The sequence below is a fragment of the Triturus cristatus genome, chromosome 3_1 (genome assembly GCF_964204655.1).
Source record: "Triturus cristatus chromosome 3_1, aTriCri1.1, whole genome shotgun sequence".
NCBI classification, from domain to species: domain Eukaryota; kingdom Metazoa; phylum Chordata; class Amphibia; order Caudata; family Salamandridae; genus Triturus; species Triturus cristatus.
In genome coordinates, this window is record NC_140583.1 from 1,172,591,373 (window position 1) to 1,172,607,832 (window position 16,460).

At 43.3% G+C, this 16,460-nt stretch overlaps 2 protein-coding genes across 6 annotated transcripts in view; one reads left to right on the forward strand and one right to left on the reverse strand.

Moving 5' to 3' along the window:
* The window catches only part of ROBO3 (roundabout guidance receptor 3), a 1,168,980-nt gene that overhangs the window by 844,541 nt on the left and 307,979 nt on the right, over positions 1 to 16,460 (reverse strand). The window lies entirely within an intron of this gene.
* Positions 1 to 16,460, forward strand: part of LOC146861725 (uncharacterized) — a 422,385-nt gene that overhangs the window by 276,896 nt on the left and 129,029 nt on the right. For 2 of the 5 annotated variants that reach the window (XM_085646097.1, XM_085646098.1), the window contains exon 1: positions 2,945 to 3,433. The exons of the other annotated variants lie outside the window; for them this stretch is intronic. In XM_085646097.1, the coding sequence (XP_085502223.1) occupies positions 2,955 to 3,433 (479 nt within the window). In that variant the 5' untranslated portion in view covers positions 2,945 to 2,954. Of the gene's footprint in view, positions 1 to 2,944; positions 3,434 to 16,460 lie in introns of those variants that run through there. 5 annotated transcript variants of the gene reach the window in all.

Genomic DNA, 16,460 nt, shown 5'->3' on the forward strand with positions numbered 1-16,460 from the left:
GAACTAATGCACAGCGTGCAATTAGTCAAGAAAACTATCTCCACGACCGTAGGAGAATAGTTTAGGCAGCATCACCAGCCGATGATGTGCAAAGTCTCTAGGGAAAGATTCTCTGCAGTCAGGATTGCCAGCCAGATCAGGAATCAGCACAGCACAGCATACAGCATACCACGGATGCAGGACAGGTCACCAGAATGTGAACGAGCGGATGATCATTTTCCCACCAGCGTCTTTATACTAACTTTGCAACTTTGTTACACTAAGTTAGAAACTCTCCTAAATCCTACAAGTCACTCTTATTGGTCAGAACTAGGGGAGGCAAAACATCTCCTGACGATAACTTTACAAAGTTCACTAGACAGTCTTTGTATACAATTGTATAACTTCCTAGAGAGGAAGAAGAAAACTACAATTACATATTTTGTAACTACATAGCAACAGTTTAATTTTAATTTCTTGCCTAGACAGGAAAGAGTCATACTATTCTCCGCTCTTTTTTAGGATGTAAATGTTATTTTTTACAAGGACATCAGGAAACGACATGAAGAGATACAAAGGAGCATGGAAGTGCATCCCCTAACTAATACATTTGCTTAGGCCTACAAGTTTTAACAAGGGAAGCAGAGAGGAAAATCTTCTAGGCCTACTCTACTTTTACGAAGAATAAAAGAGCTTTTTCGTGTTTGTGCTTGAATATTCCTGCTGTTTCAGGACACATAAGAACATTAATATTAGACACACAAATTAATAATTTCTTCTCATTCTATTATTATTTATAACCCTATAAAGAAATCTTCAATTTTACATGTGTTATTCTGACTCATAAAAATGTATACAGCCTTGCACATTTTTCGGTCGTACCTTTCAAATCTTCTCGTTTTAGTAATTTCGGTTTTCACACATATTAGTAATTTATTAAAACACACATATGTGTAAATTTCCCGAGCAGGTTTTATTAGCAATAATCATGCTCCATCACATTCATGTGCAATGGGGTGTGACCCCATAGAAACAAGGGAATTCTTCGAATTTCCGCTCACACTTTAATACAAATGCAGACACATAGGCAAACAAGCCACCCAAAAGGGTGCTGACTGCACATTTAGCGGATCCTCCTATGGAGTGTAGGAGCATTGCCCAGCCTTACTGTGAGCAGCCACAAGACGTGCTATTCATTTTTGTGTGTATTTTATTTTTAAAGAATTTCCTCAGTCACAACTCCTTCATGTTTTGACAGGACAGTACCAATCCTTTTGATTGGCAGACTGCAGGCAAAGGCTAAGGTCAAGTGCGCATGTCGGGTTAGGCAGATCTCTTACTGTCACCAGCCCGGCATGAGCACTTCAGGCCTCCTGACCCCTGCTGTGTTAAGGAGCCAGAAGGAAGACAGCCAAGACCCCTGGCCTCCTTTGGAGCGCTAAGTTCACCTACTCCAACTAATCCTTGCATGGATCTCATGATGATTACCGCAATAAACAGCATGGTAGCACAACAATGATTGGTTCTGATTTCGGAGCTACGGTACTATGCTCAAACTTAGATGACAGAACATGGTCAATCACTGTGAGGCTTTATTTTTAAGCCATACAGTGATCGGTCATATTTCTCTTCTTTGTCAGTGAGGAGATGCTCTTCCCGCCGGACGCAGCACCTTTAGCGGCAGTGAGCACGAGGTAGTTAACTTGTATTCTGATGCACTGTGCCTCCTCTTAAGGATGGGCCTTGGGGCTACTCTGGGAGTAAGTATCAAATTTGAACCACTGTCAAGTGGCAACAGACATTTGTGTGAGATTGCAGGACACGCAAAGGTAAGAATGTTTTCTGTAGGCTGCCACTTCCGCAAACAGAGAACTTCCCTTCAGTGAGGTAGACTGCTTTGGCAAAGTGTGGTTTTTAAGACCTAGGGGTATTTTTGCAGTTACCGTGAAAGAAACAAAAACGCTATTGACACAGCCAAAAGGCAGGCAACCAATTCCAAACCAATTGGCTTTGCCAATACTTGTTAATATTTTGGTCCTTGGGACCAAAATGGGATAACATATACGTATATCTGTGAGCCATATGGCTGTTATTGTAAAAATCCTTGTTGGTAACAAGAGTAAAGCTATGACTTGGGAGTACAGAGACTAAGGCGTAGGCTTTAAAAGCGTGTGGTGTCAGAGTTATCAGTATTTCAGTAAGTGCATTTCATTGCAGCGGGTCCCCTCTCCTAGAGGAACTGATCTTTCATCATAGACTCAGTGGGAGTGAAGCCTCTGCTTACTTAATTTAACCTATTAACAAACGCTTAAATTCGTTAGCAGCCTTCTTGCCTAATTTTGCCACCTTCAGTTTAGGAGCATAAAGGTTTAAAAGTCACTTGCACTGGATCCTACAATCCAGGGGTCTTCAAACTGGGTGTGGGCCCCCCCAGCGGGGCCTCAAGTGATCCCAGGGGGGCACCAGGCTCTGGCTAAATTAAGCATTATGCTGATAACAGCGCTTTGTTGTCAGCGGGAAAAAAATTAGCGGCAGTAAGCCACTCTGTAATGGACCATCACTAGCATCTTTTGTCTTTTACATCCTGGCTGGGAAAAGGTGTCAAAAGGGAAGGGACTCTAAATATTCATCAAAACCCCCACCCCATTTCGAACAATCACACTGTGGATTCTTTTACGGGCAAGGCCTGCCTGACCAGAACAGTAGGTTTGTCATTCATGTCTTTCATTGTATTTTTAAAATGGTGCAGAACTTAACTGCAATGTTTACATACATCAAGACATATTTAAGCATTACCAGTTTATTAGAATCATTGACAAAACTTTTGAGGGGGTGCCTCAATGATTTATTTATTTTCCCCATGGGGGGGTGCGGCATTAAAAAGTTTGAAGACCACTGATACAATCAACTCCTGTCTCTCTTTCTCCTGCTTCAGCTGCTTAGGTGGGTTTTATGACCAGGAGAGGGAAACAAGAATGTCACATAGCCACCAAGACAATGCACTTTACGTTGACACCACCCAAAAACTCCTAGAGAAACTGCAGAACATCCAGAACACCACTGCCAGACTCATCCTGCAGCCACATCACCGGTCACCTCAGAGACCTCCACTGGCTCCCGATCAACAAAAGAATTATGTTCAAGCTCTTTATGCAAGCCTAGAAAGTCCTCTACGATGCCAGACCTGCTTACCTCAGCCACCACCTCTCCTTCTACACTCCCACCAGACATCTCAGCTCTGCCCAACTGGCCTTGGTCACCATCCCACGAATCCACAAGACCACGGCTGGAGGAAGATCTTTCTCCTACCTCGCTGCGAAGACCTGAATCTCCCTGCCTCTACATCTCAGGCAATCACTGTTTCTACCTGTATTCAGGAAGGACCTCAAAACCTGGTTCTTCGACTAAACCACAGATCCTCTCCCCACCACTCAGTGCCTTCAGACCCTAATAGGTGAGTAGTCATGCTTTACAAGAATCCTGCTTGATTGATTGAAGGCATTAGTGCGATCTATGATGCAGGTTACCTGCGATGGGGGTGTGCCCTTATCTTAAATAATTTCTATGGGTTGCAGCATGACAGTTTGTATCCTATGAAACAGATTACCTAAGACAATAGCATTTTTTAAAAACACATTTGTACACCTATTCATGCATCCATTGAGCCATCCTCTCAGTCACACATTCCTGCATCTATCTGTATTTATGCCTGTGTGCATGTTGTTTGTGTGTTTGTATATGTGTGGTCTGTATCTGTGCTTAGCATATATCTGTGCCAAAAATCATTAATAATGGGAAACACTCTACCTTGACCTTCGGGCTCTGCCTTTTTGTTGATAAATAATGTGTTCTGTTAAATTAAAGATAGTGAGAGGACAGACAGATGGGTGAGGTGATGTTAGAAAGGGGGTCTCTATTTGGCCTGAGGCAGATCCCACCAATCTACTCAGGGCAAGTAAGTTACACACCAAACATAACCTTTGCTCACTCAAAGGTAGTTTTGGCACAGAGCAGTCAGGCTTATCCCCAGAAGCAATGTGTAAAACGTTTGCTCAACACACTCACACAGTAACACAATGAAAACATCACGAAAAAGACTCCGGACAAGTACATGTAAAAATAGGCTGTATTAAATATACCACAAGACCAAAAACAACATGCCAATGAATATTTTGCCTAGCAGGCAATTTTCAAACATTACAATGAATGCAATAAGTGAAAGGCTTATAGGTTGCAAACATCATGAAACATCATTAGTGTGCATATTACACAGGTATATTATATGGCATTTGTTATCCTGACCTTGCAAGGCAAAAACCAACATAAATTAATAATACAGCACATATCCTGTGATCAGTAATAGATAAAAACACACATGAATCACCACAAATTACTATTAAAACATAGGGCACAGCACCCCTTTGCTCCTATTACACTTTATATAGTAATTTTGGCACCAAGTGCAGGGCATAGCAGCAGCTGCACGCAATATGGTAATTTCAAATCATGCAGTAATCGAGGTGCCTCCGTCGAGGTCTCACCTTGTTAGAAAACACCGAAGAGAATAGATGCCCGCACATATGCAGGTTCACAGGGGCACACAGATAGCCAAATTCTGCAGGGAGACATCGCTGGGTCTCCCCACATGGGCACAAACAAGCCAGCTGCCCGCAATTACACGCGACAGCTGCCGACCTAACGTAGCCCTTTAACGTTCCCTAGCCGCAGTGGCAGCATATCTGAGTACAGCTGGGACCTCTCAGACCACTGCTGTCACTACTGAGTCAAAGTGGAGCCTCAAAACAATGGGGTCACCCCAAGAAGCATGGGACGGCTTCCATGTGAGGACAACACTGGTTTCCTCTATCCAGACAGCAGCACTGACTTCACTGGTGTCTCTGCGTTGCCCAGGCAACTGGCCTCTCCTCAGTGCGGCCACCTGAGAAAGATCACAGCACGGCTGTGCCTCCTATATGACCCCTCAGTGTCTTGAGGTTTAAGGTGGCCGTTGACCTCCCACAGCAGTGATATGTTGATGAGACGTGGGTGCCTCCCACTGCACTCACAACCCTGATGTCACTCCGGGGGAGATGAGCATGCACCACGCACTAGAGGCAAAATAACTCAATGACTTTCCTCAACGCTGCAGAACCAGTTCGCGGCTGCAGCACACAGTACACAGACTCGCCAGTCCTTGGGGGAAATGAAAAGCTCACCATGTGCTAGTTCACAGGACATGAGGGCAACTCCTTTTTTTAATTGCATTCTTTTATTGAGTTGATAATTTTCCATAATACAGCATACACAAAATGCCCAATGATGTACGTTAAGCAAGATCATACATAAAATGCAGTTTTTTCTAAGTTTTTGTTTTAACCCCAAAAATATACAGCATGCAAGCCCCAACTTATGCAGTGCAGTATTACAACCACCCTTCCACATTCATTATTGTCTAATATTTCCTAGTATGTCAAATCATCATAATAATACGCAGGGACACTTAATGAGCAGTTATATCACATCTGGGTGCTCCAACAGGTACATTGTCAATAGTGACAAAAAGTCCTTAGGTCTGGCAGCTCCTCCGCATATATTTCGAACTGTTCTTTACAGTACACAAGATCCCTAACCCATTTGCCCACAGTTGGGAGTGACCTACCCTCCCAGCACATTGAAACAGTGTGTTTCGCCAGAAGTGTGCATCTATTGCATGGTTTCATCTTTTTCACCAGCCCAAGCAAACAAATTTTAGGCTTGCATTCAGTTTTATCCAATGTCATGACCGAGAGCACCAGAGTCACCCACTACCAAAAGTCATAAAGCCTTAAAATCCCAGGCCAGGTGGATAAGATTCGCCCCCTCCTCCCCGCATCAGACACATTGAGTATCTTCCCGCAATCCATATTTGAATAATTGCTTAGGAGTGTAATACAGTTGGTAAAAAAAAATTAAAATGTATTATTAGAAGGTTGCAGTTGAAAGTCAGATGCCTGGTCAATGCACAACATGCTTCCCAATCCTCCCAGACCACAGGCTCAGCCAACTGATTGTTCCACTTATCAAGGGAGGTAGAACTAGTCAATCAATCTCTCTTTAGGAGACATTATATAATTTAGTGATCAGCCCTTTACCCTCCCCACGGATACTACAATTTGGAATGCTTTCAGCATCTGTAGCTTGTTGGGGAACTCAGAGTATAATATTCGGACCGCCAAGTGCAACCTAGTATAAACAAGCCCTTGCATTGACTTGTATGCTTGCCCAGCTATGATTTCATCTAAGGATAAGAACTTCCTGTTGATATACATGTCTCCAAGTTTAGTAACTCCAGCATTCTGTAAAATACTCAGTGAGTCACGTTCCTGCGCAGCTGAGATGCGCGGATGTGCAGCAATTGGCATAGCTGGCGCGTACAGACTCCCTCTGCCTTCTCGATCACCCAGAGCCCTCCACGCTAGAACTGTACATTTGACAGTGTCTATTCCTTTCCTGCTATCCTCAACTTTATTTTGCAGAACCGTGGCTGTCAGCGGAGCCGGATAGGCAATATCCTCCTCAACAGCCAGGTGCAGGGGATACCACTGTGGTGTTGTGTAGTTCCTATATGACCTATACAGGATCTGCGTGTTTGGATAACATAAACTGTGGGACTAGTGGCAGACTGATTCTGTGCACCCCTACCGGGTATGTTAGCCTGTCTGTAGCAGCTAGCTAACAGTGCCACTATACTCTCCTCTTACCAAGGAGAGAGCAGATTCTGGCAATCTCAGAACGTGACAACCCTGATCCCTCATGATCATGGAAACAATGTACTACCTTTCACTCAGTCACTCGTGCTTACTTAGTTTGTCTCAGAGAGATACACCGAATAAAACAAGCTGGGCGTTTTCAATAATCATTTATTGAACAGTTGTTATTCATGTGAAAAATAGATGTGCTGCAACAACCGTTAAATAGTATAAGATATAAATGATTAACAGTACTATTAAAGTAAAAGGATGGTATAGTTCTTCCATCTTACTAAAACCATCTTACTAAAATCATGAATACATTCAAGTATATAAAACACATGATAAAAGATCTCTCTATCTCGATGTACCTAAGTGTACCTAGCATGGATGTAGGTGTTGAGCCAAGAATCCCTCTAGGATCTAGTCAACCCCCATTACCTTAAGTGAGAGTGTGGGACATCATCCTGGTCTCAAGTTGGACACCCCGCGAGGCATGTTAGACCATGACAAGCAGGATACCTGCTATTAGAAACAGGATTAGAGGCAGTCCTCCAAAAATACTTACCAATATGGAGTGTATAAAGTTGGAAATAACTCCGAGGACCGTTTGAAAGGTGCTTAACAGTCCAGAACCTACGTTCCTAAATAGGTGGACAATGCCTGTCGTATCAGACATGTTAAATATACGATTTACCGTTTCTGTTAAATGGAAAGGGCGGTTTGTACGTATAAGTGCATGAATCTCTGCTGAAGACCTTGTTACTTGGAGATCATAAGTCTCTCGAGTGGAGGTTAAGGGCACGGATTTTTGTGTAAGCATGGGTTTCATTCTGCTCAAAGTATCAAACAGTATTAATGAAATTATTTAACGAAGGCCATAGCGGCGCCTCCCTGACTGTATGTGTTGGGGGAAACAATAATTGCATACCCTTAGTTACCAGATATGCAATGCCCGAATGTATCCCACAGCAAACTTGATCGTTCAGCATCAAGTAACTCCCATTCGAAAGTAGTTTGAATACTGGAGTGATCACAGCAGCTGGGGCACCCTCTAGGTGACAGCACAAGATTGCCATTGAACCATTACAGGCCCCATGAAGAATTATATCCTGGCATATAAGTGATCCACTTAATGTATTGTTGCAGTTAGTTCTGCTAAGAAACACTTCTTTTTCCCCACTCCGGCATCGAAATCTGTATGGCAATTTCCAAGATTCCTTGATGAATTCCTTACCCATTTCTTTATATCTGCCTGCCTGCATTTGTTCTAGGCAATAATGGAATTGAAAAGTTGTGACCGGGAGATTTATGTGGCAATGGATTAACCATTCTGTGGACGGTGATTCTGCCACTGTAAATGTTAATCTGTCCAGTTTTTCAATGCGCAACATTGTATACTTTGCTCCTCTCTGTGCCATTTCTATCTGTCTTTCTGTCAGATTGTATGAGGAAAAAAGAGACATGCTGTTTATAAAACACCATGGCACATAGCCTGCACGCAAAGATTGCAGCATCCAGCTTAACAAAATGATAGAACGCAATTGCGATTGCCCGTGTTGTAGTATGGACAAGTCTTGTTCTAGTACATCGATAGCAGAAGATACATTGTTGCCCAGTGAATATATCCTGGATGTTAAGGTTGTTAACCCGTTATCGACCACTGATAGAGCTTTCCACAATTGTTGAGAAATTTTCCAAATTTCATTATAGATAGCATAAAATAAATGTTTCTGACGTGGTTTCCTTGGACCTAGTAAAAAATCCTGCAGGTCCACATCTCCTGTAAGTAAAGATAAGTGTTGTTTCACCTGTGTGAGTGTTGAGGTTTGTAGCCAATCGAGGCATAGCTAACCAACACTGTACGATGTCACTACCCCTGGGTGTTGTCTTTGAACATAATGTGGATCTGCCCTATTAACACTAAATCCTTCAGTTTACCCAAGAATCTTTCTTGACAGTTGTTGGTGTCTATGGGCCAAACCAACCATTCCTTCCAATCGGGGTCTCATCTATTGCTTTGAAAGATGTCATCTGCTGTAACCACTTTTTGTGATGTTACATTCTCCTCAGTGTGTGATGGTGCTAGTACCCGAAGTGTCTTCAAATCTTTAGTTCAGGCTAACCCAAGACAAGTTGTTTGTTGCGCTGTTTCATTCAAGAAAATTATTTGTTGTGGAATCAGACATGCTCTAAATAGTGCCTCTGTTCCCAGGACCTGCCAGTCTCTAGTACCTCAGACTGATTTTAAGTCTATCGTGTCTTTCCATAGGTCGAACCCTTGTTCTGACAATTGGGCAATAAAGTAAGCCAAATAGATCGGTTTTGTGTTTGTCAACATATTTTTCTGTGCTGGTGCAGGTGCAACCTTATAGTAATATGAGGCTGGGTCTGACGTGTCAAACCCTGAAAAATATGGACATTTTTGTACAAATGTCTTCAAACTGCTTTTTGGCGGTGTCGGGCAATGTTTCCATTGGTGATATGTGAAAACATTTCTAGGGTTAGCGGATTTATGCAAAAAGGGATGACCATAATGCTGATAGCAATACATTTTCTCAACGTCTGATGTGTCTTCTAACATTTTATTATTAATAAAAGCAGAAGATTTCTCTAAATCAGACAGCATACTATTCACAGTTTCCTAATCCCAATTATCAGAAAATGTACTTGAGGTAATGATATCGCTCAATTATATTTTAAATAAATGTGGTATTTTTAAAAGTTCGGTCGGACCAAATATATCGAAATCAACCTTGTCCCATACTATACCATCAGGTATAGGAACTGCTGTAATGTTCACTTGTGACAGGTCTCTTCTTTAATGATCCGATGATAGTTGCAGTTTCAGGATCATGTTCACTTTTCGTGCCGCAGAGCTTTCTCGAGGATAAGTTCCATTATTAAGCATACTAAAAACAATTACTAAGCCTATCCAGAAAAGAAAGTAATGTATTCCTGTAGATACCCAGAGTTCCACCCAAGGTGATACCAGGTATGTCTTTCTAATGAAGATCAGGAAATCTTTAAATCGTTGTAGATGAGTCTTTTGGGCTAGCGTTGTTTCAGTTTTGCTTGGATCTAATGAGAAGGTGTCAAAGTCAATGAAGTAACCAGATGCAGTTCAATCAATTTTCGGTAGTTCCCCGCGTATTGTGAAAACTGTAGCTTGCTCTTGTTGGGGCATGTTGACGTAGATATCTTTGTTTGGTTGAATTTAAATTTGTCTTTCAGCTGAGTTCTCATTTTAAACTTCAGGTTCAAGAGGAACACGTCCCATTGCATTGTTGCTGAGTCCTTAATTACGTGTAGGTGACTCTTCAAACGTGATAAGTCTTTCTGTTTGAACTTTTTGTATAGTTGTGAGAGGAGGGTGTCTGCTACTTTGGAGTCCATGTGGCCTACTATTCAGTATCAGCCACATAGTGTGGTTTGATTAGGTCAATTGAGGCAAACTTTTCTCCTTTTTACCAGCAAGAGGCGGCAGAAGTACAGTTCTTGTTCCTTCAACTGCCAGGACAGGTACAGACTTTCTGTATGATGGCCCAAATTATTTTTTGGCAGCTATTTTCTCTCTGACAAGATCCTCGACCTTAGGGATCCAGACAGGTCTTGCCGTGACACTCTTTACTTCCCCAGTGGCGTTCTTCTTTGTGTTGGCGTCACTTTGTTGTGCCCTGGTTTCACTCAGGTCCTGTAAACCAGCCAAACGTTTATAGATGTCAAACGTTTTTTTATCCGCCACTCTGCCGTCACAATGAAGATCAGGTACCCACATTCTTGTCCCAAATAGGACCTCATAAGGAGTGACCCCCCTAGAGAGCTTCTTGGCAGATTATTTAACGCCCTTTGGACTCCGTACAGGTGTTTTACACAGTGGCGTAACACAGGCCCGCATCCCCCGCGGTGCAGGGGGGCCCGAGCTGCAGGGAGGCCCCTCTGCACAGTAGTCAGTACTGAGAGCTCCGGATTAAAACCGGCGAGGGGGCGCCTCCATGTACCTTGCTGGGGAGCTCCCCTCAATTTTTGTTACGCCTGTGGTTTTACCCAATTGCCCCCCAAGCCTAATATTCTAGCTTTTAAAGATTGCTTTAAATCCCATTTTTTTCTCTCCACAACCAAATTTCCCTCGGGATGGTACTGAAAGGAGTACCGCAATGCTACACCCAGACTTTCCATAGCTTCCTTGTAAGCCCTAGAGTTAAACGCGGGGCCACAGTCAGAATGAAGTGTGCCGATTGTGTATGTCCCTATAAAGTCTCTTTTATAACAGTTCGAGCATCAGCTGAGCGCTGGGGCCACACCCATAGGAATCTAGAGCAGGAATCCACTGCAACCATGATATACTTGTAAGCCTCATCAGATTGTAAGGGGCCGCAGTGGTCCAAATAAACACACGAGTAGTTTGTCTGATATCAGTGTTACGGTGGAGCCTTTCATCTGCTGACAGATGTCGCATTGCAAGACGTAATCTTTAGTCTGCCTTCTTAGTTCTGGCCACCAATAGAGTTGTTTCAATAGAGAAACAGCAGCCGAAACTCCTGCGTGTGCAGAACCTATCCCCTTGTGTGCTGCTAGAATTAATCCTAACCTTCGATCCATATTTGGTATTACTTTATCTCCATTCCAGGAATCTGAGCAAATGGAACAATGTTTGAATCTACCTTGAAGGAGTACTTGAGTGGAAATTTCTTTGGTACTACTGAGCAATTTTTGCGTGTAGCAATAATCGCAACCATTATTTCACAGTCTATCCTCGTTTTTGAACCAGTGTGCGTACAGCCCCCTTAGCGGCCTTGTCGGCCAATAAATTCCCTTCAACGTGAACGCCATCACGTTGATGACTCAGTGTGTGAATCACGTGAGCCCTTGGTAGTTCGTTTTTCAACTCCACTACCTGTTCCCAAAGCATTTTGTGCTTAATTGTGCCACCTTTTGCATCTTTAAACCCATTCTGTTTCTAGTTATGTAGATATTCATTGTATGACTGTACACAGTAAAAAGAATCGCACACAATTAGTGTGGGGAATTCTCGATCCGTATTTACCAGTGGCAGTAATAATTAGTGCTTTTAGTTCTGCCAGCTGTTCCTTACAGTCTCCGAGAGACTGTGTTTTTATGCAATTCGGGATGAAATTTTCCATCCTGCATCCGTCCTTTAACAATAGCAAATGCTGCGCGGTATTGTTGTTTACTCCCTATGGCCAGTTGCGTGAATCATCAGTGTAATAATGTATTCATACTGATCTAGAGGCATTATTTCATTTGGTAGAGGATATTCTTGTTCGTATTGCAGAAATGCTTGTGTTTAAATGTGGGTCGTACCTGTATTCTACATCTGTTGCAGTGAGAGAATTAGCCCATTGTATCCATCTTGGATGTAAGGCTTTAGCGTTGGGAACGCTTGCCTTTGTTGCAGCCTCTAAAGCTGGAACTGGGGTCACAACTATTATAAGTTTCCCTTGAGCCAGGGCCCTTTCTCTAACTACAGCAGTCTGTAGAATTTTTTCTGTAGATTCGAAGCACATTTCAGCATTGGTGTACAAGTGAGATTTATATGCTATCGGTTCTGTTTCACCTTCATTATATGTTAGACAGGTGTACCCTGATTGACCCGCAACTATTCGGATCACCAGGTTGCGTACGTTTACGCGTGTCTGTTAGTGTTTTGAAGCTATCATGTCAGCGTGTAAGGAACAAAGTCTATCTGGGTGTTCCTGTGTCCACTGTCTTTTTTTTTAAATAAACTTTATTTTTTCAGTTTATATGTTATAAAAACATAAAACACACAAGCTGGCATCAGATCATTGTATACAGGCAAATTTATGACATCATTAATGGCACATAGGACTATAGGCAGCATCAGGTCCACTGTCTAACTGAAAAGTCCAGGTTTTATTAAATTGTAGAAAAGCTTTACTCTTTCTGCGTAATCTAAAATGTATGTTCTGCCAAAACTGAAGAATCCTAGTATTGATTGTAAGTTTTTTAATGATGTAGGAGGTTGGAGCAGCGCATACTTTTCTAAAGAGGTAGCTGCTAGGCCTTCACATGAAATCTCATATCCTAGAAAAAGGACATTAAGGTGGGCAATAGCCGATTTTTTAAAGTTGAATTTCTAACCCTCAGATGCAAACCCCAATATTATGGTATTCACTCTGTTCAAGTGTTCCTCCAGGTCACCGTCTGTTAGATAAATATCATCCACATAGGACAATGCCTCTTCATCCAGGTTCTGAAGTAATTCAGTTACTCTGGCTGAAAATAACCCCGGCTGTTCTTGTACCCCTGAGGGAGTCGACAAAATTGCCCCTGAGACCCTAGTGCTGAGAATGCTGTCATGTATCTGCTCTCAGGTGCTATGTTTTGGCAAAAGAACCTATTTGAGATATCTATAGTTGTTTTGTATTTTTCAGCACAATGTTATTCATTAATGCGGCACTGTGTGCATTTTGAACTGCAAACGGCTTAGGGCAAGTCTTTAAATGTCTGTAATCTAAAACTAGATGATATGAATTGTCTGGTTTTGATACCGGATATTCAAGTTGAACCAAGATCTCCCTGACCTGTGTCTTAGCTTCTTGCTTTATAGGATACTGCCTTTGTGCAGTTTGAGTCTTTTTTAAGTGGAATAATGTGGTGGGTTGAATCCTCATCCCATCCAACATTGTTTTTGTATAATGATGGAGCCTAGGCTACAGCCCACTCCCGCGCATTTATCTATCTTAAATGTTTTGGAACGTGGTCAGAAAATGCTGGTAAAATTACTGTTTCTCCCCTATGGCAATCCATGACGAATGCTGGGGGCCTATCTTGTTCAGCTAACAAAATATCATAGCCAAACGTCAGGTTCTCCCAAAAGAGACCTCTAACTGTCCTACATTCGCCCCCCTCCATCTGGAGCGTTATTTAATACAATTTATGTGGGACACTTACCCTAGTATCAGGTGTTTCCACAGTGATATAATCATTCAAGTCCGCTGTCACCAGAAATACCATCAGGTTCTGGTGAGCTATTACTTCTGCCGCACTGTCTAGCATCGTCAGAGGCCATTCCCCGTTCAGTAGTCAAGTCCTCAGATTTCTGGGCATGTCTGATCTTTAGACCTGCAACCTTCTTCTTTTTGAACTGAGGTTTTGTTTTATCTTCTTTTTGGTAGTATATTCTTGAGCGTTCTGCTTGGCTCTGGATTTTGTACGCTTTTCTTGTCTGTCTGACCTTCCTTCCCTCTCTGTGTTTTTTGATGAACCCTGAAACCTAAGGGTATACCTCCTTTCGGAGGGCTCCTGGGGAGGATATCTACCTCTGGATTGAGATCTGTTCTCTTTAATATTTTGTTTTTTATTATAGTCCCACTTCTTTTTAGAAGATGTAGGTGTCTGCTTGAAAGTCTCCTTCTCGGGGCTACCCATGAGTTGCGGTTTTAACGCTTTCCTACCCAAACCGCCCCAGCCTAATTCTGCATATGCAGTTTCAATTATTTTGGGTAGTTCCTGCTGTAAAGGACTGAACTCCCTTTGGCGTTAGCGGATGGCCACTGATGCCGCTTCCCCTTTAATGTTTGCTAGTATTATTGCTGATACCTGGGCATAGTTACCTAGTAACTTCATCCCCAAGTTTAGTGCAGGCTCTGCTCTGTACTCATTTTGTATTTGTCTTAATACATCTGGTACTACTGCTAATGACGGGATACCATGAGTTCTGGTATATATGGCAGCGAAAACTGTACCCCACGAGGTACAGTCCTCTAGTTGTGGTGTGATCCCCATTGGCAAGAAGATTGTTAGCGTTCTGTGTTTTTCATATGGGCTAGTATTTGAGAATACTTCTTGTAGCTGTGTTACTTTCTGAGCTATCCAGAATGACATTTTTTCAGGTTTTTCGGGCATTTTACCCATTACTGCGTGTAACGTTTGTGGTGTGATTTTAGTTGTTATATTTTGAACTTGAGCTGTATTTGTTGTTGCCATTGCTGGCTGGACTGTAAATGTCCTCATGACGTATTGCATCATGTTTCTGTAAAGTTTTATTATTATTTGTGAAAATGAGTAAGTCAGGTCCTGGCCTTGTTTCAATGACAGGATGTGGCGTATAAGTTGCTAATATTGTCCATGTCGCTCCTTCTCTTCCGAGCGGACCGAGTCTTACTCTTCTTCTTATATGGGGTGTGAGAAGTTGGCCTGGCATATGCTGTTCCTAGTTATAGGGACACCTTGCACCAGTCCAATTCGACTCCTATTGATGATAGGTTTAAGACAACCTTTAAAGAAAGCTATTCTAGTGGTAGCTGTGGAGAGCAGCCTTCAGGCTAAGTCTTGAAGGAGTGTTAAGCTTATTGTTTTACCATAATAACCTCTTGAATAACCAAATGAAAGAGTAGCCCACACAGGTATATATATAAAATATATGTATTTATTCTAGACAGAATCCCACAGTCACTTTATGTGGCTAGTGGCAAAGTTACACTTCAAACAAGCATTTATAAACACAATAAATAGCACAGAAATCAATGGGCCCCAGGGGGGACCAAACCATATACTAAAATAGTGGTATAAGAACCACGACAATTCTACAGGCAATGCCTAGGGCATTCAGGATCGCTGGCCCCTTAAGAATCCACCCACAGTTAAGAGGAAGGGGACCCACGGGAGGCGTGTGCAGTGCGAGAAGTTGCTATCGGGATCGCAATGTTAGCCTATGGAGAATGTCGCGGTTGAATAATTAAGGTTTAAGGACACTTCTAACAACAGTACAAAGTTAAGGCTTGAGACTTAAGGCTTTGGAGAGCCCACCACCACGGAAGTACCGAAGTACCACTGTTACCTGCCCCAGGGAAGCCGGGTGCATAGGTCGATTCTGGTGTCGGGTCGCGGGCTGATTTTCTATGGAAAAGGAGTCCAAACTGCTGCTAGCTGGAAGTGTCGTTGAAGTCGTGAAGATTAAAGTTGAAGAAAAGACAAAGGTGAACCTGAAAGCAGAGGGGACAGAGTCTGGGTCACAGCACAGTGACCAGGGAGCTCACAGGAAGGAGCTCGTGGATGTCGGGTGCTTCAGGTGTGGAAGGTACAGCTGGGCTCTGCAGTCACGGGCTCCGGGAGGCTTCAAGGACGGCCAGCTTCTGGAGGGCGACTGTCCCACGTCGGCTGAGGGTCGCTGCGGTGTTAGTGTCCCGATTGGATCCACTAAGCATTGGCAACCGCAACCCACGCAAGATGAACAAAGCAGCTGCTGGTGCAGACCCACGAGGTCTGAGGGTGCTCTCCTTTGCAGGGAGCGTAGAGCAGGCCTGGAGCAACCAGGGGAACTCTTGGAAAAGAAGATTGTCCTCCGTCAGGGCCCACAAGTCGAGAGACAAGGGACCGCGGAAGGCAGCAAAATGGAGTGCGTAAAAGGGCACCCACGGGCCACCGGAGCGGGCCAGGGAGCTGAGAGTCGGCACAATTGCTGCTTGATGGTTGGCTCAAAAATGGGCCAAAGCACAACTTCCCCACTGGTCGGGGTCGTGTGCTGGACAAGAGGTGGCCGGTGTCTCGGGGTATGCGGGGATCTCGACACCCACGTGGTCCAGGGTGCTCAGACTTGCTGGGCACACTCACAGGACGCTGGGATGCACTGGAGACCCACCTCGAGGTTGCTGGAAGGCGTCGAAGGTCATGAGAGCAACGAAGTTCCAACCGGGTATCTTGTAGTCTTTTAGGTGCCTGCCAAGCAGGGGGATAACTCCTTTATCCCAAGGGAGATTTCTTCAGTCA